A 19,833-nucleotide genomic window follows, 5' to 3' on the forward strand; every position below is an offset into this window, starting at 1 on the left:
TGGGGACAGCCACAATGCAGGAATCTGAGCATTGTATGTGCTTAGCAGGACCATGATGATGCCCTAGAGAACATGACAATAAGCAGCTTATGTAAGATACACTCTGCCCCCACAACCCCCTACTTTTCTAGCCCGGGGCCTCCACACAGCTCTGCATTTCAACTTGACCTCCCGCATTCTCTATTATTCTATTCCTAGCATCCCCCCAAAATCTGTGCCAATGGACCTCAGCCCTGACCCGCAGCCCCGCCTGTTACTCCTTTCCTGGGTTCCCTGCACACAGCTCCGCAAATGCACCTTGGTAATGACCTCCTGCATCCCTTGCCCTGATGCTGTTTCAGCCACACATCCTTGTCCCAACAGCTTTGGCTAAAGACCTCAATCCTGACCCAGTGGTGTCAAATTCTGCATGGCCTTTCTCCCATGAAGGAGACATTAGAAGTGGCTACACGGCTGAGGGCCTGGGAGCTCCCTGGACGAGCTTTGCTTTCCTGGCAAGATTAGGCTGCACTGGAGCTGGTCTTCAGATAGAACCTGGTCTTCCCAGACACTCTGGGTTTGATTCCATGGGTGCCGAGCCACCTCAGAGTCCACTAACATTGACTGGAGCCGAGGGTGTTCTGCTCAGCACTTCTGAACCTCTGGCCCCGTTTCCCTGGAGCGAGTGCTCTCGTTGGTTTGCAATCGTGCCAGTGTTCAGAAGAATGCGGTACCTTCTCAATGGGTCCCAGTGCAAAAAATGGAGAGCTAAGTTGCTAAGACAACCACTGGCCTAAGCCTCCCCTGGCTTGGCACCCGACGCCCAGCACTGCACACGCAGCTTCTCACAAAGCAACGTCTCCGAAAGCAAGAGCTCATCATTCACTTTTCCTATCATTATCCTCCGGGCACCCCACGCTAACCGGGATGACGCTCAGCTGGTTTATAAACCACATCAGACTCTGCGCACTGGCTGTCTCAAGGATTCCCACACAAGTTGTGCTCAGGTTAAAAGCAAAAGGCTGTTCCCACCCACCCCCCTGACAGTCCCACAAATTCACCCTGGGATCTGACAGCCAAGCTGGGTTTTTACCATCCTGCGCATCATCAATAGTGGCAACGGCTCTGCAAAGCAAGTTATTTCCTTGGTGACATCCAGACCCCTCCAGTGCAAAGATGCACGTGATTGGAACTCAGTAAACAACCCTCCAGAGGATGGACCAACTGGAAGAGACTCTGCAGCTCAATCTCAGCTGGGTTGGCTACCCAGGGGAGTTAGCAGATCTCACTCTGAATGTGCCCAGCAAGCCAGCCAGCCCGCCCCCACCCTCACCCCGATTCTCAGCTGCTCCTGCTGAACAACACAGCTCAAGATGAGTAGCATGGGGCGAAGGGGGTGGTGATTTTAAGACATTTCTGCATCCCCCGAGTTAGAGGCACAGTTTCTGTAGGTTACGGTGTGTTGAAGAGCTCCCTATGGGCCCTACATCAGACATTCTCCAATGGGGAGAGCCAAGAATTGAGCCACGGACCAGGCCAGTTCAGTTCAAGAGACTAATTCCCCGAGAAACAAGGTTTCAGTGATTTTTGTCCTTAAAACCCAAGTAGTTTCCTTAGGACCCAGCTACCAGAACCACCTTCCTCTCTGCAAGAACCCGAAGAGTTCGGACCGTCTGAGCAGCAGCCTAGGACACTGAATGTCATTCCAGTCTGGCAGTGCCTTTCACGGCTCCCCTCACTCCGGATGATAAACCGCCCCCCTGCAGGGAATGCTGGGCCTGGCGCAGGGCCTGCGGGGCAGGCTGGCTGTCAGGTCAGGAGAAGCGTGACAGCAAACAGGTTTGAAACACAGATGAAGCTGATGTGCCGCTTTCCTAGCACTGGAGAATAGAATCATAGGACTGGAAGGGATCTTGAGAGGTCGTCTAGTCCAGTCCCCTGTACCTGGGCAGGACTCAGTATTATTTAGACCAGTGGTCACCAACCGGTTGATTGTGATCTCCAGCAGCCCAGGCGGGCTGCCGCTAACACAGGCTCCCTGCCTGCCCCAGACCCACACCACTCCCGGAAGTGGCCAGCATGGCCCCGCGGCCCAGGAGGCAGAGGTCTCCCGCCGCACATTGCTCCTGCCTGCAAGCACCGCCCCCGCAGCTCCCATTGGCCGGGAACGGGGAGCTGTGGCCAATGGGAGCTGCGGGGGCAGTGCTTGCAGAAAGGGGCAGCGCGCAGAGCCACATGCCCCCTGCCCTTCCCCAGGGGTCACAGGGGCGCTTTGGCCCCTTCCGGGAGCGGCATGGGGCTGGGATAGGTAGGGAGCCTGCCTCAGTGGCAGCACACTGCACCACCGATCAGGAGCCACCGGAGGTAAGTGCTGCCTGGTGGAAGGTCGCACCCCAATCCCCAGCCCTGACCCCCTTCCCAGAGCCAGCACCCTGTACCCCCTCCCGCACTCCAATCCCCTGCCCCAGCCCTGACCCCCTTCCCAGAGCCAGCACCCTGTACCCCCTCCTACACCCCAACACTCTGCCCCAGCCCTGACCCCCTTCCCAGAGCCAGCACCCTGTACCCCCTCCTGCACCCCAACACTCTGCCCCAGCCCAGAGACCCCTCCTGCAACCAAACTCCCTCCCAGCGCTTGCACCCTTCAACCCCTCCTGCACCCCAACCCCCTGCCCCAGGCTCAGCCCAGAGCCCCCTCCCACACACTGCGAACTTCTCAGATCCAGCCCAGAGCCCGTGCTCCCTCCTGAACCCCAACCCCCTACCCCAGCCCAGTGAATGTGAGTGAGGGTGAGGGAGAGCAAGTGGGGCGGGACTTTGGGGACGGGGCGGGATAGATCCTAGGTTGCCCTTACATTCAAAAAGTGATCTTAGGCGTAAAAAGGTTGGAGACCACTGATCTTGACTATCCCTGGAAGGTGTTTATTTGACAAGTTGCCATTTCAAATTTTTTTGCAGAACAAAATATTCCAAAAAGACTTTTCATATGGAAGTGTAAAAACATTTTGTCCAGGCATACCCAATAAAATGTTTAATCATTTCTGATATCAAAATGTTTTGGTTTGTTGAAATGACTTAGACGCTTCATTTCGAGTCAGCTGAACATTAAACTGCATTTTCCCATTGTGGCACGTTGCCTCATGGGAACTGTAGTTTGGGAGCCTGATGCCCTATTCTGCCCTATGGGCCAGGCTCCGAGGCCATTTCATATCTCCCATGATGCATCCCTAATCATGTGATTACCATTATCTATCATACAGCGGTCAGAGAGGAGTCAGTGTTGCATTATTGGTGATGTAGTCCTCCAGGGAGCCTGGCCTATAGAAGATGAGGGATACAAACTACAACGCCCATGAGGAAATGCACTGCTAGGGAAATGCAATGTAATGTTTGGTTGAACTGATTCAAAACAAAATGTTTCAGGTCAATTCAACAACAACAACAACAAAAAACATACATTCCAATTTGGGTCAAACCAATCTGAAACAAAATATTTGCTTTGATTTTCCTCAAAGGAAAATTTAGATTCTGTGAAAACTGCTTTTCCATTGGAAAATTATTCCAACAGAAAATTTCCAACCGCATCTGCTATTCAGTCTACAGGGCTGTCGATCTGGTTCTCCACTCAGCCTGCGTCACTGTCTGGAGCCCTTTGTTTAATGTCCTTGCATTCCCTTTCTGGTGTTGCATTCTTTCTTTGTCCCACCTAATTAATTGAACCTTGTTCTTCTGTAGCACTTCCCCCTCCCTAGTTTTGGTTGAGTTAGCTGCTTCCCTCTGGGAAGTCTCCACCCATCTCTACAGGGATCAAGTGGGTTGGTTCCCTGTTTGGTGGCCTCCTCTGGAACCCTGGTTCTGCCCTATGACTCACACCCTACCTATTCTCTCATCCTTTGTCCTCTGTAATTAATTGATTTTGTGGCGTAGGGCTCCTCCCCTCATCTGAGGGAAATGGGCCTTGCAGTGCGCTGGCAGGCCTCTCCCAATGACTCGGAAATAGGCCAGCAACTTTCAGCACCAGCAATACATTCAGTTCCGTCCCAGTCCGGACCGGGCACTGCTGAACAAAGCTCCCACTGACTGCAAGCCACAGAACGTTGAGAGGCCTGTTTCTGTGACGCATTTGTGGTCAGGCACAATCCCACTGAATTCCCAGGGTTTCGTTAGTCAGAAGGTAAGGGTGGAACAGGTGAATGGCCTACGATGTTTGGATGATAATCTGTTTAACTGTGAGAGAGAGAAATGCAGAGCTTGCAGCCGAGGCCAAAGGAGCCTGAGACATGGGCTAAGTGACCTGTTTACTGATCAGACCCCACGGCTAGAGGTTGCTGCTACATGGTGCTGGCTTCTCTGCACTAGGCACAGCGGAGCAGGTAGCCTGCTCTCACCAGCGTGTGTTGCCATAGACACCACTCCGGGAGTCCTGCGGCAGAGAGAGAGAGAAGCAGCCATGAGGAGAAGAGCCGCATGAGTAGGATGAGAACGCAGTTTCTTAAGGGTGGGTTACAATGCCTTTTAGTGGCTCTCTCTTCAAGGGATGCATGCTGCGTGGAACAGGGACGGGGCAGCAGGGAGAAGGCAGTCACAGACTCCCCGAGGCACCGCTGTGCACAGCTATAGTCAGAAGGGAAAACCCAGCTTCCCCCAAAGAGCTGCGCTGCCTTTGTGTCTGTACCAAGGAATCCGAAACAGGAGAGCACCAGAACATCCTGCTCTGCACAGCACACCTAGTGGGCCAGCATAGAGATGGGGAAATCCCCACCCCTCCATGCCCAGGGATGAGATACATACACATTACCAAACCACGCAAAGCCCGACAATCAGCGAGCACCAGCTTTGTGCAGAGGGCTTTGGCCCCGAGAACTGCCCTGCAGGATTTCCAGAGGGCTGTTCACGCTGGCGCGGTCACATGGCACCAGGACCTCCTGGCAGCCACAGGACGCTGCTACAACACCAATACAAACAGGTGCCAATGCTACGGGGGGCCAGTTTCCAGAGTAGTAATAGTTCTGCTTTTAAATAAAGAAATGCCTCTAAAAAGGTGATTCCACATTCCCAGCAGATAGACGGAGGAAGGAAAATCCCATCTCACACGCCATCAGAAGCGCTGGCAATTGGATAAGAGATTAGGAGCCCTGCAAAATAATCCAAATCCAGTGGACTATGCACTGACTGTGACAGAAACAGAGAGGACAAGGGCTAAGGCCTCTGTGCCAGTTTGAGAGCGGAACCAGGAACCCCTGAGAACAGAGGTATCTGACAAGATCCCTGATAGATTCAGCTATCATAACACAGCTCTATACAGACCACGTGCAGGAAGGGAGTATAAATAGATTCAAAGAGAGGAGTCTGGAGGAAGTTGTTACTGTGCAGTTCCGCTCCTAGCTCAGGGAAGGACAGAGAGCCTATATTTCTTGCTCTTATGTTCTCCAGGGCCAACGGCTGAGGCAAAGAGGTAGCGGAGGGTAGATGGGACTTTATCCAAAATATTGCAAAGCTTTTGGGGAACAGAGCTTTTGTGTGTTTGTTTGAAGGGTTTGCAAAGTTCAGATTCCACCCTGCTTAAAGAGGTGTGACTCCACTGGCTTTTGCTGAGTTGCACCCACTTACACTTGGGCTGAATTCAGCTCTTGGTGTCTAGGTTTGCCCTTCCCCCAAAGGGGCACTTTCCGCTGTCCATCAGATTTCTGGGTCCTTGCCACGGCTGCTATCAGCACCACTCAATGGCCTGGACAATCCAAGAAGCTCCAGGACCTGCCTCCAAGACAGCCTTAAGAGCATTGCTTCCCAGCATGCACCTGTTTTCTATTAGCTCAAAGGGTGGGGCTTCAAAGGCTGACTCCACCCCCAGGACTCCCACATACTGCTGGTGCTCCTCCTATGCCATTGGCTGGGCTACACTTCTGTCAAACAGCTTCTCTTAAAGGAGCCAACCATCTGTGACAGGAACCAGGTATTCGCTGCCCCTGCCAGAGGCCCCACTGCCTTGGCACACCACGCCCTAAGGAGGTGCCCTGCTGGAGGGCAAGTGCAGCGAGTTCAGACCTCCAGGGGTTGTCTAGAGAGGTCTCCCCCATGAACAGCTGTAGGCAGAACCAGCAAGAGTTGGTCCTCCAGCACCTAGAAGGGCTGGGAGCAGGCACAGGCCAATCAGAGCCCAGCAGGGCAGGTAAAGACTGGCTGCTTCTACCGGGGCCTGTTCTGGGTGAAGCCAGCGCAGGGAAGGAAGACTCTGACTCTCCCTCCCTAACCCAAGGAAGCTGGCCCAGAAAGGGGCCTAACCTCGACAACACTGACCTTGGGTCTCTGAGGGACTAGTGTTTATATTAGGGACTTTAATGCCCAAGTGGCTAATTTGAGTTAAGATTTAATTTGTTTACAGTTATCTCCAGAGGGGATCCGGCCAGCTGGAGAACTGACCCGGCCAGAGCATTAGGCCACAGCGGCGGCAGCCCGTGGCAGAGCCAGGACACAGGACTGTCAGGGAGGCAGAGTCCCTGCAATGCCTCACCCGGACACAACGGGGGGTGTGCTCGGATAGCAGACGCACACCTGTACCCTCCATTCCAGGCACGTCCTCTTTGCCCGTCTATACTGGCGGGATCGCCCTTTGGTCCCTGTAGCCTGAGACCACAAGCTATTCCTGAATTCTCAGCAGCGAGAGGTTCCAGTCATAGGGTGACCCGATGTCCTGATTTTATAGGGACAATCCCGATATTCAGGGCTTTGTCTTGTACAGGCGCCTATTTCCCCTCACCCCCGTCCTGATTTTTCACGTTTGCTATCTGGTCACCCTCTCCAGTCATAAGAGAAAGAACCGTTAAACAGGAATAAACAATGGGACGAGCCAGTAGAAAAACACCCGGTTTTGCCTCTTACATCCCTGAAGCTCATGTCTGATTAGCAGCAGCAATGCTGCTAGAACCACCACCAACATCCCCCCATTCCAAAGAAAAGACATGGCAGCAAATGTACTGACCTATCAGCAGAGTTATTTGGTTTGAGGCAATCACCACGAAACCTCTCCAGCCCAGAACTGCTAGCAAAGAGGGAGTGAGGCATGCTCCGCTGAGTGCGCTTCCCAGCCACTGGCTACTGCAAGGGGCTATTCGTTCTGTCTGTCTGACCTGCACCCTGCTCATTAGTGGATGCCTGCAGCGTGACCATTTCCAGCCTGATTATTTTATCTCCCAAGCTGCATTTTGCCTGGTCGGCTTTGCACCACGCAGTTAGAATACAGACAGACCTGCACTCATCCAAGGGGAAGGGTTAATGAACCAAAAACGAGGCCGCTTACGTCCACTGCTCTACTGGTATGTGCAGGGAAAAAAAAAAATCCCATTGGTAAGGATGCTCCTAAAATCCCTTAGAATTTCTGTTTCACAATTCCTGCTGCAAACTCACCTCCAGGCTCATGTCTCACACCCAAGCCAAGCAAAATCTTTAGGGCACTTTTTCATGCTTTGCCTGACTGTTCTTTTAACTGGCTGATTCCGGTACATGTTTTCCAAATGCCAAAATTGTCACTACACCTGGAAAAAGCCAGGTATTAATAGACTGAATACAGAACCTTGTCAAAGACCAGATGCCGAAAACTGAACCAGCAGAGGAGGCTGGAGGCAGGTCTCCCATACAGTCTCACTAACACGATTTAAAAGGATTTAAAATCTTCACCACACATGCTCCCTGTTCCAACATTCCCACCCCCATGCATACCATTTATAAACAGTAAGCAGGTGCTCGCCCCAAGCTCTGGCTCTCATTTCCATACATTAATAGTCCATAACAGTAAAATATTCAAATATCAGATAACAGGGCCTCTGTTCAATCCACTTATAAACGAATAAAAGACACTAAGTACTCCAGGGCCTCGTCCGCCTGTCTTTTTTGTTTTTGTTTTTAAAACTAGACAGATTACATCCGTGTCCTCCCCTCTTCCGACACCGCCAATCCATTTCATAGTCCCGGGGGATAATTTTGTTGACAAAAGGATTCATTTCTTGGGACTGACACGCATTGGTCTTAGCACAAGGTGCCATAGAAGAACTGAGCTAAAATGGAAAGTTCTCAGGCCAGCACTTTGCTGCGATGTAGCAACAACCCAACATGGAGACAGATCTGGGCTGTCAACTTCTCAGAGACCGTTTCTTTTCTGCACCCTGACCTCGGAGACTTACCACAGAATGAGATGATGTGGCTACTGTCCTCGTGCACAAACTTCCTTGTCACAGCTTCCTCCATAATCTGCTTCACCTGTCGAACAAGGAGATAGTTAGGAAAAAACCTTTTTACACAAGCAACATAACTGGGGCAGAACAAGAGAATTACAGACAGCTATACACCGGAGCAGGTCTGACATGTTCCATCCAGCAGAAGGAATCAGTGAACATCTGCTCAACATCTGCATGGGCCAAAATCGCAAGGCTCAGAGAGCACCAAGCTATTTAAGTGCTTGAGTTTATAACACAAAAGATAAGTAAGGAACTCTCTCTCTCTGCTGTCCTTCTTCTCTGATGGCCACTAACAGGCCCCGTGGCCACACCCAGGTTGCGTGGTCTCGTGGGAAGCCACAATCCATTGGCCTGCCAGGCTCCACACAAGCCACTTGAAAGAACAATGCTATAACAAATGAGGCAAATGATTTTTGCTTCATTTATAATTTTCTGAGAGGCCTTAGACCAGGAAAAGGGAGCAGAAAATTAAATCCAGGAATTGAACGGCATTCAGTTAAAAAGAATCAATCAGGGTTACCAAATCCAGCTTTAATACATTTATGGTATTTTTTATGCACTCCTGTTTCATGTGCATTTGACAAATTTCATGCCATGCAGCTGGCCTGAACAACCTGGAACTAGCCCGTCAAGCCAGACGTCAGTGAATCAGCTCTTATCAAATGAGACTGGGACGGTAATTTGCATACCAATGTAATCAGTGCTGAACCTGAGTGACTGAATCTCTATTGCCTGTGACATATTACTGGCATTCTGTTCAGTTCACTTCATTAAAGGGAACCTGTCAAGTAGGTTGGACATTAGGGGCAGGATATTAAAAACGGAACCCACATAATTATGAGCAGATTTTGAAGGCACAAAATGGGAGGTCAGATGTAAAAGTCAGACCTAAAATATCACCCATGGTACAGTGCCAGGGGGGCAGATGAGCGACTGCGGCAGGTCAAGGCACTGGCTTGTCCTAATGGCTCCAGAGGCTTTAAGAACTACTGAAGTTGGCAGAACTAGAAAAGAAACAGCCCAGCCATTTCACTGAGGTCACGAGAGTTCCCTGTCTCCTGAAGAGACCACGGTCACCAAGTGCCAATGTTACAAGAAAATCCCATAGCTATCCATGTGTCTCGGAGCTAAAAGAGAAGATTCTTCAGGCCTGTCTCCAACACACCCTGGGAGCCCTGACATACAGAAATAAGCCATTGTGGAAAGTGATCATAAATGTATAAAATCAAGAAATAAGGCCAACACATCAGAGCACAGTCCGAAACAGAGAGTGTTGGCAGGTCTAGCTCCTACCCCTTTCCGAAGGGAATCTGTGCTCACTGTATTTATTCTCAGCTTCCTGAGGTTGGACCTTATTGGCCATTCAAACAACGATGGAAGAGTAAACTTCAGGTCACTTTCTCTCTATGCTTCGCTTTTCCTAGGATTTCCCTGGAGGAACCTCTCTGTCTAGACCCTAGTCCAGCTTCTGCCTTGGTAGCGATGCCATGCAATAACCACAAAATTATAACTAAAGCATTTATCTTTGTGCTCCTAGATTAGATAAAACCAATTTAAAAAAATCTAATGTGTCTTTAAAAAATATTTGTCTCCTTCATGGCATCACTATTGACCAAAATTAAGGTTGTTTGGACACTTTCGCTATGCATTTCCATACAGTAACATGGTTGGATTTCTCTTAAGTATAAACTTAACTCTAAATTTCATGGGTTTATAATGCTTGGCTTGGGGATAATTACAACATTCCGGTCACGCTTCTTACCCTTAAAGTTCCTATTACACGCGCGCACACCCACACCCCTTTTCACTACAGATTTGACAGATTGTTCATCTCCAACATCCCTGTAAGCACAAGAAGTGGATTTGATATAGGCTTCCAGAGGAGATGAAAATGGGGGAGGGGAGAGAAGTCCGACTCCAACTTAGGGCGCATTCCTTTTTGTGAAATTCAAAATAATTATATGCCTTGCACCACGTCCCAGAGCAGGGAGATTGTGGTCTTGTCAGGCTTGCCAGATGGGAGTCTTCACAGCAGAGAGCTGCTTATTTTCAATCTCCCAGACTCCACTCCCGGCCCCTACCAATCGGACTGCGGTTCTGTTGGCCGTTTCCAAGCAGGTTTATTTTTGTGACAACTTCCTTCCCTCCCTCCCTCTCCCCGTGTTCCCCAGGAGTTGGTTTCCCTGTGGATGAGTAGGTGGTTTCTATGAAATGCAGTTACTCTGATCAGAACTCTAATAGGGAAGAGATTGAAAGGAGCCTCTGAACAGATGCTGCTGCTAATGAGTAGTGATGCCCAGGTGTGTGCTAACACCAGCACAGGCTCAGCAGGGGGTTCCCAGCCTCCTGCTGCTCACGTCTAGGGGATGAATGTTCGCAGACCCCAAGGTGACAAACCAAAACTCACAGACACAGATCTTTTCCTTTTAAACTGGAGGTGAATGAACAGCCGTTGAAGGTAAATAACCTGCCCCGACAAACAGGGCCTCGGGTTGTACAACTGTTAATAGCCCAGTGTCAGAGCCCTGGTCTCGGAATACAGAGTGGTTCTATTCCCACTGAGGTTCCTGATTGCCAAGTCCCTCCCCTTTCTCTGTCTCAGTTTCCCCTCTGTTGAATGATGAGAAGTTGAACACAGACTTGCTTCACAGGGGTGCTGCAAGGCTTCATATTTGTCATGCGCTTTGAGACTCTTGCTTGGAAAACAACCGTGTGAACAATAATAAACAATGTGTTATTAATGAAATAGAAGCAACCCTGGATGAATGAGCACTGACCGCTACCCATAGCCAGTCTCACGCTATAAATCTTGGCGTTCACTTTCCCAGTTGGTGGTTTGCCCTCCTGGTGTATCATTTCCTTGCAGTGGTGACATAATGTCACACAGAGACCTCACTTGGGAGAGGCCAGACCCTGCCAGCTGATGCAGCCAACTAGAGGAACGGCTCTCACCGTGCATCCCCCAGCACCCTGGCTCCCACCAGGATATGCCTGGTGCACCTGCCACAGCTTCACCCAGGGAACTCCAGGAAGGTCTGTCCCTGCCAAGTCACGGAGGAGCTCCCATCTCTCTCTCACAGCTCAGTGCAGCTTTGATTTACGCTCAGTCGCCACAGCAGTCAATGAAGGTTCAGCTGGGTATCTGGCCCTTAAAGTCTGAAATTATTTCTTTTTAACAACTTCCAAGCCACAGATTTTCTCTCTTTCCAGTTTTTCTAAAGCATCTTGCTGTTCACTATTCAGTGTTATGACACGCAGTAAAATTCACTGTATGGTGCTTATCGTGTGCATGAAATGCTCCACTTACAAGGATGCTTATCTCTAGGATGGTCTCTTAAGAAGCTTTTTTAAATTTGTATTTAAGATTTGATCGAGCAAAGCCTACATACACTAGACACTTAATGATTACCATTCGGAAAAATTAAACTCCTTCGGAAGAATTACCCAGGGTCAACTGTGCATAATTGTCAGCTTGACAGCGGGAGTTCTTTTCTGAATACAGATATTAAATAAAATCTGTAAAGCCAAATCCACCCCGGTCTCTTGAAGCAAAATGGGTCAGCTCTCAGTGTGGCTCCGTCTCCTATGTGCTTGTGACTAATAGAGGCTGTTCTTGAACCCAGGAGGAAGCAGGATCTGTGAAGACTGATTATAGCTGTGGCCCAGGTGGTTTAAATTGGCTGACACTGAGTCAGTTACTCTCAGCAGAAAACGTAACATAAATGAGAAGACAGGCCCTAGACACCTGCATCCAACTCGGTAGCTAGCACTTCTCCCTTTCCAGGAGCTTTGAGGGATCGCGGTCTCAAACCGAATTCCATGGGTCCTCAGGCAGCCCTAAGACCACATCCACCACCTCACTGGTACTGGCAGGGAACGTGGGCTGGTGGACCCTAGCTCACCAGAGGTACCGCCCATGAAGCTCCTGATTGGAGGAGAGGTCCGGCCTCTCCGATTGGCTCAGACTTGCTATATAAGCCAGAAGGCGGCACAGGAAGTTGACTGTGCAACTAGGTGAATCCCTGGATGGCTGCTACATTGGACCCTGCCTCCCTGCCCTGCTCCTGGTCCCTACCTTGTTCAACTTCCCTGCTTCTATACCTCTAGCATCTGACTCGGACGCTGACCCTTGGCTTGACTCCTGACTCTGGCTCTGGTTCCCAACTCCTGCTCCAAGCAGACCTCTAGGCCTGAGCACACTGCTCTGACCGCCTACGTCCCGGTCCATGACAAGAGCCAGCGTCGGCTCTCCCACCACAACAGGAAGGGTGGTCAAGACACTGGTCCTGAAACTTGGATTCAATTCCCAGCTCTGAGGCAAAGTTCCTGCATGACGGTGTCTCTGGGCCTCAGTTCTCCATCTGCCAGAGGGGGAGGTTCACCGTCCCTTTCTTCCACCCTTTGTCCATCTTCTCTCTCTAGATTGTTAGGGTTTCTGGGCCTGGACCATAGGTACAGCACCTAACACAATGGGGCCTAGGAGGAGGATGGCTGGGGCAGCTAGACGCTAACAATGCTGCTGCTGCTACACCTGCAGTCCCGGTTGGTCTGAGAGGATGAGGAGACAAACCGTTAGGGCCCAGATATATGAAATCAGGCTTTACCGTGTATAGCGGACTCAAGGCTGCAAGACAATACCCAGGACAGGAAGAAGCTTGAAATGGTGGGAGATTTGTTTCGTTAACTTACAGTGCATATAAGTGTCCAGACTTTCAGTTTCATGACTCCGCACTTCTGATGTCAACAACTCACAAGAATGAGCAGCGAGAGCTCCCTGGGTCTGCGTGGGACTGTGCTGAATTCGAATTTGAAGGGAGCCATGCACATCGGCCTGAGGGACAGGCAGGGCTTCCCGCTCTCCATCCAGAGATAACGAGCCATCGGGGGGAACGCATGGCCGGCCTCCAGATGCGATGGATTCTGCTCTGCTTTGAGAGCTGCTGCATTTACAGCATGTTGAGAAGCAGCTAATCTGAATGCACAATGACCAATGTGCATACGACCAAGCGTCCAGCCAGTCTCCCTTTAACCACACTGCAGCCATGGCGTTATAATATATGGAGATATACCTATCTCACAGAACTGGAAGGGACCCTGAAAGGTCATTGAGTCCAGCCCCCTGCCTTCACTAGCAGGACCAAGTACTGATTTTGCCCCAGATCCCTAAGTAGCCCCCTCTGGGTTTAGCAGACCAATGTGCAAACCACTGAGCTATCCCTCCCCCCAGTCACAAATGCAACAAGGGTTCTTCTCCCATTCGGCTCCGGTCACTTTGCCACACCTCACACCTTCATCTCTGGCCAAAGGCTGCAAATTTCTGTCCTCGCTTTGAACCTAAATCTGCCCCCTTCCCTGACAGTGAGCAGTACCTGCCTCGGACAGCTGTCCCTGGGAACACGGCACTGCTAGCAGAGCATGACATGAGGGGAGCAAGGCTGTCAGCGTCCAACTCTTTGTTTAGTAAGATCTTGGATGTGGAAGCCTTGTCTGCTCTCCCCAAGTGGCCCGGCAGTAAACACAGCAAGGACAGACCAGGTGTAACCTTCATTCTGCACTTCACTTCCATTGCTTCAAGAGAGCTTTGTTCAAAGCCTCGATAAAACAGATGGCCCCATGAGACCAGAATGGGGTGAGACGACTTACTAGAATGGGAAATGAGGAAAGTTAGCCAAGAGGACTCTCTCCAATAGTCTGGATATTAGCCAGGTTTGGACTTTGACTCTTGCCTAATCAGAGAAATTAGAGGTGGAAGAGGCCTATTAGGTGCCAGCCAGTCTCCCAGGAACCAGTACCCGGGTGTCCCTACAACAGACGCTCTACAGCTTTGCCCGGTTTAGTTTTAAACGTCGCTAGCAATGGAGTTTCAACCTCTGCCTGTGAGACATGAGTCACCAGTCTCAAGGCTCTCACCACTCCATTTTTCCTAATATATAGACAAAAGTTTCTTTGTCCTAATTTCATCCCTTTGCTCCTAGTTATACGCTCTTGCCTCAGCCCGGGGCTATATACAGGCCTCTTCCCTCCTCCATATCTGGAGTATACAAACGTTTGTCCACCACCTTCTAATCTCAGGTGTATTCTGACCAGAGTATTATAGACGAGGGCTACTGCCTTGCCGTTCTGTGCTCTGACGCCCCTACGCACAGTGTGTAGAGTACACACACAGTAAGCTGGAAGCTCTTTGGGGCAGGGAGGGACTGTCTTTTTGTTCTGTCTGTACAGTATCTAGCACAAAGGGGTTCTGGTCCATGACTGTGGCTCCTGGGAGCTACCACGATGCAAGTAATCATCAGCAGCATTTACAATGCACAGAAAAAAGGCTCCTGGAGATGCAGTTTAGTTGAAAATTACAGAGCCGTGAAGAAAAATGGCAGAGTATTGCTTGAGCTTGTCAAGCTAAACACTATCAACCAAAGAAATGTTTAGTGAAACAAAAAGGAAAAGGGTGTGTGAGACTGGGGCACTCAGGGGAGAGAGATGAAACCCTGAAGGGTAATGAGAGCAGCAAGCCAATGAACGCAAGACTCAACTAACTGTGCAAAATGAAATATTCATGTGACTGCACATAAAAGAGAAAAAATTCAAGGCAGAGGACTGAAATTCTCAGTGCTTCCCTGACAGCAAAAGGCTGAGAGGGGGTTTGCAATCCAAATCCTGTACGAGTGGATTATTAAACCACTGTAAATGGACCAGAGAGAGCAACAGAATGGAACAAAACCTGCTGAGGTCCCTTCCAACCCTGATATTCTATGATTCTAAAACTAAGAGAGAGCCAAAACAAGAGACACAACCACCGGGCCTAGAGAATAATAGACTGCAATTGGGATGGTCAGTTCAAGAAGCTTGCTTCCTAACTAGCAGATGCAGCACCATACGACTGAACATTTTTGGTGATAAAACAAGCAGTATTTAACTGGGCATTCTGTATCATTCTTATTCAATATTCGGGCGGGATGGGAGCTCTGCTACGATTGTACAGCACCTAACACATGATCCTTTAAACAAAGTAATTGCCCCAGCAAATCCAACTCCAGTTTTGGATGTGTGTAGAATGGCCCCACTGAGCATATTTTGGTCTGAAGCAGAAAACCTTTAGAGAACAACCTGTTTGACAGGTACCCAGCAAGTCAATAGCATTGGCACAGAACCTGAATCGTAGCAAGGACTGGCTGAGTACCTCAAACAATAACCAGGCAGGTGTATTCCTCTTTCCCTGCACAGTAACTGGCTACATTGTGAGTTCCTATTGAACCATTTCTTAGAACACCAGCCTAAGGCTAGGAATGCATGACAGTTATGTATCTGCCTAGTGCCCCATCCCAGAGCATCCCAAACCCCTTGACACACTTAAGGAGTTCTACAGACTATAAACTTCATCCTTCGCTCAACAACAGCCACCTCTGGGACAAAGCCAGTGGTAACCAGTGCACAGCAATAAGGCACCTGCCAATTGATGCTGCTACGGTCATTTAGGGAGGCAGAATGCAATTACTCACACAGGAATCTGTCCAGGACAGCTGGTTTAGTACAGAGATCCAGAATGACCACAATGGTTAGGGCTTTATCCAAAAGACACCACATCCAGCATCACTGCACCCTCAACACCACTATGGACAGGTCTCTGCACTAAGTCGGCGCAAACAGTGCTCCTTATTGAATTACCAACACCATTTCCCCATTGTGCGTGGATGAAATAAGAGATTCCCTGCCCACGTACAGACCCAGCCCAACGCTGCCTAGCTTACAGAGTCTGACAAGATCACAGCCCAGGGGGCTACGGCTGCAGGTTGTTTATGATACTGTAATAGAAATTGCACTTCACCAACTGATCCTCTGATAAAGCTGGGAAAAGTGCAGTTCTGACATTCCAGGGGCAGGGTAGGACAGATACCCCATGTTTAGCCAATATTTACTGGAGAAAACACTTGAACTTCCACTACAAATTTTGCAATGCAGCATTTTTATGCTAATCCATAACAAAAATCACACAAGCTCAAGACCTATATTAATTTCTGGCCCAAAATGCTAACAGCAAATATTGCCCACTAAAACAGACTATGTCTTCTTCCAAATCACTGGTTCACACGGCGCAAACCCGTGATCGCCACACAGCCAACATCCAGAGTTTAAGCAAAATAACTATTTCATTTTTTCACCCTGTCCTGTTCATTCCACGGTCCCTATTTATCACTTTTAGAAGTTGATCGATATCCGTCAGGAGACCGAATCTTTAACCAACGCAGTCTAAGAGATTAATCAGTAATCCAGACTCCCATCCATCTATAAGGCTAGACTTTGCAAAGGGAGGGGTCACTTTTCTGGCAACTGAGCTCTCAAGAGGCCTACAGAGAAATGACCAAGTGAACTCCATTAACACTGTAGAAATAAAACCCTTCTTAGTCACTGTTAGGGTGGGAGAGCAAAGCCGTGCCTGACTCGGGGCCTTATTCCAGACTCGTTTCTGCAACTTATTTTTATGCCTTTGTATCCCTCACACTTATTTGCTCAGGTGTATGGAATTACTACTGACTTCAGTGAGTCTGCTCATCTGCATCAAGTTAAGCATGTGAATGTTTACAGAATCGGGGCCTGGGGTTGTAGGCAGGGAAACGGGCTCCATGTCAGATAACTGGAGACCACTGCAAGCACATATCTCAAACCTGAATTCCAAACCTAGTCAGTGCCGAGGGCCAAACCTGGGCCTGTTTCAGCCACACCCAATCATTAAAAACCAGACTGCACACAGGTATTCAGGCTCTTGTCTCCATCTGCTACAAAATGCCCAGGGTCCCACGTTGCCTCTAACCATAAAACCCCAAACCAAGTTGTCGCAGTCATTTGTCTGCATGCCGCTCCTGGCCCCCACGATCCTTGCTGTCACTGCTTCTTCAGTGTAACACTGAACATAACAGCAGTTAAGACAACAGCTGGGGTGCAGGGACCAGAAGCTAATGAATAAATTCCAAGTTTAATGAATCTAAGCCAATATTTACCCATAACATTGCCTTTCACTTAGCTAGGTTTTTCCACCTAACTAGCCGCATGCTATTGCAAACAATGTGCCTTCTATATTAAATTATATCTGCATTCACAATTTCCTTTTCAATAAGGATGGCAAGGCTGTATTACTGATTACACACATGTGTACCAAGCACAGTCTCTTCCAGCTGTTTGGCTCTGTAGAATAGTTTATACTAAGCTAAATGTGGACAATCTGAGAAGTATCATACAAGTAGAAACATGCACTGTTCACTTTGAATTCAGAGCTAGTTTCAAGTACCAGAGGGGTAGCCCTGTTAGTCTGACATCAGGAATGGTAACATACAAAAGCCAGTAGGAGAACACTTCAATCTCCCTGGATACTCAACAACAGATTTAAAAGTAGCCATTCTTCAACAAAAAACAGACTTCAAAGAGAAACTGCAGAACTGGAATTAATTTGCAAACTGGAAACCATTAATATGGGCTTGAATAGGGACTGGGAGTGGCTGGCTCACTACAAAAGCAATTTTCCCTCTCTTGGTATTGACACCTCCTCCTCAATTATTGGGAGTGGACCACATCCACCCTGACTGAATTGGCCTTCAACACTGGTTCTCCACTTGTAAGGTAACGCCCTTCTCTTCATGTGCCAATATATATTTATGCCTGTATCTGTAATTTTCACACCATGCATCTGAAGAAGTGGGGTTTTACCCACGAAAGCTTATGTCCAAATAAATCTGTTAGTCTTTAAGGTGCCACCAGACTCCTTGTTGTTTTTGTAGCGCTAGTTTCCACTCGTTCAAAGGCAACAGCACTTAAACCTGACACGACAGCAGCTCTCAGTTTGTCTAGCGTCCTGCCCTTCAAGTGAATATCCTTCAGCCACGTCCACACACGCAGGCTGGCATTTCTGGAAGTCGGGGTCAGCATTTTGCAGAAGGCTGGCTCCGAGAGTCTCTGCAGAGATCATGAGCTTTCCGCTGGGTCTGGCACATCCAGATCAGTTCAGCAGGAATCTTTGAAGGATGTTGATATGGATACGGCTCTGGTCTGGGGCTCAAGAGAGCTGGGGTCAATGTCTGGATCTGACAGACTCCCTGTATGACCTTGAACAAGTCACTTCATGCCCCAGTTCCCCATCTGTAACATGGGGATAATACTGCTGTTGTTCCTATGTCGAGCTGTAGGAGATGTCTGTGGCCTTGCAGATTGGCTGCCCGGTGACAGAGAAATCAGTGACACAGTTAAAATGTACCCCAACAGTGCAACCCCCTTTATCTACACATCAGCATCCGTCCTAGAACAGAGGTGGTCACACAACATGCAGGCAATCCCTTCTCCCAAAGATCTCAGCCCAGCATCAACACCTGGGTCCCAGGGAGCCACTCTGCTTTAAGAAACTAGTCTAGTTAGAGACCAAAGCAGAGAGCAAACTCTCCTGCTGCACACACAGCTCCCTCTCCCAGAGCCTTGAATAACAAGAACACCACACAGCATGTCTTCCCGAGACTGATTTTTTCTTTTTTTAAAGGTGCAAGTAAAGCACATCTTGGAAGACTGGGCGACAGCGCCACCTAGTGAGACCTGCCAGAACAACACTTCCTTTCTGCCACCTCTTGCCTGACTTGTACATGTCACCTGTAAACTCCTTGGAGCAGCCACTGTTTTTCCCCCATGGGTGTATACATTGCCTAGCACAGTGGGGCCTCAGACTTGGCTGGGGACTGTAGACACTACTGTAATAAACAGAATCATAGAACTGGAAGGGACCTCGAGAGGTCATCTAGTCCAGTCCCCTGCACTCAAGGCAGGACTAATTATCTAGACCATCCCTGACAGGTGTTTGTCCAACCTGCTCTTAAAAATCCCCAATGATGGAGATTCCGCAACCTCCCTAGGCAATTTAGTCCAGTGCTTAACCACTCTGACAGTTAGGAAGTTTTTCCTAATGTCCAACCTAAACCTCCCTTGCTGCAGTTTAAGCCCATTGCTTCTTGTCCTATCCTCAGAGGTTAAGAAAAACAATTTTTCTCCCTCCTCCTTGTAACAACCTTTTATGGACTTGAAAACTGTTATCGCATCCCTTCTCAGTCTTCTCTTTTCCAGATTAAACAAACCCAATTTTTTCAATCTTCCCTCATAGGTCATGTTCTCTGGACCTTTAATCATTTTTGTTGCTCTTCTCTGGCCTTTTTCCAATTTGTCCACATCTTTCCTGAAATGTGGCGCCCAGAACTGGACACAATACTCCAGTTGAAGCCGTATCAGCGCAGAGTAGAGTGGAAGAATTACTTCTTGTGTCTTGCTTACAACACTCCTGCTAATACATCCCAGAATGATGTTCGCTGGACTCATATTTAGCTTGTGATCCACTATGATCCCCAGATCCCTTTCCGCAGTATTCCTTCCTAGGCAGTCATTTCCCATTTTGTATGTGTGCAACTGATTGTTCCTTCCCAAGTGGACTACTTTGCATTTGTCCTTATTGAATTTCATCCTATTTACTTCAGACCATTTCTCCAGTTTGTCCAGATCATTTTGAATTTTAATCCCATCCTCCAAAGCACTTGCAATCCCTCCCAGCTTGGTATTGTCCACAAACTTTATAAGTGTCCTCTCTATGCCATTATCTAAATCA

The 19,833-nt window shown here is 48.9% G+C and overlaps 1 protein-coding gene across 1 annotated transcript in view; it reads right to left on the bottom strand.

The window, feature by feature from the left end:
* Positions 1-19,833, bottom strand: part of SGSM1 (small G protein signaling modulator 1) — a 77,282-nt gene that overhangs the window by 41,475 nt on the left and 15,974 nt on the right. The window contains exon 2 of the mRNA XM_026656959.1: positions 8,157-8,232. Coding sequence (XP_026512744.1) covers positions 8,157-8,220 — 64 coding nt within the window. The 5' untranslated portion in view covers positions 8,221-8,232. The remainder of the gene's footprint in view (positions 1-8,156; positions 8,233-19,833) is intronic.

Source organism: Terrapene carolina, unplaced genomic scaffold, assembly GCF_002925995.2.
Source record: "Terrapene carolina triunguis isolate 2854851 unplaced genomic scaffold, T_m_triunguis-2.0 Scaffold234, whole genome shotgun sequence".
Lineage (NCBI taxonomy): Eukaryota > Metazoa > Chordata > Testudines > Emydidae > Terrapene > Terrapene triunguis.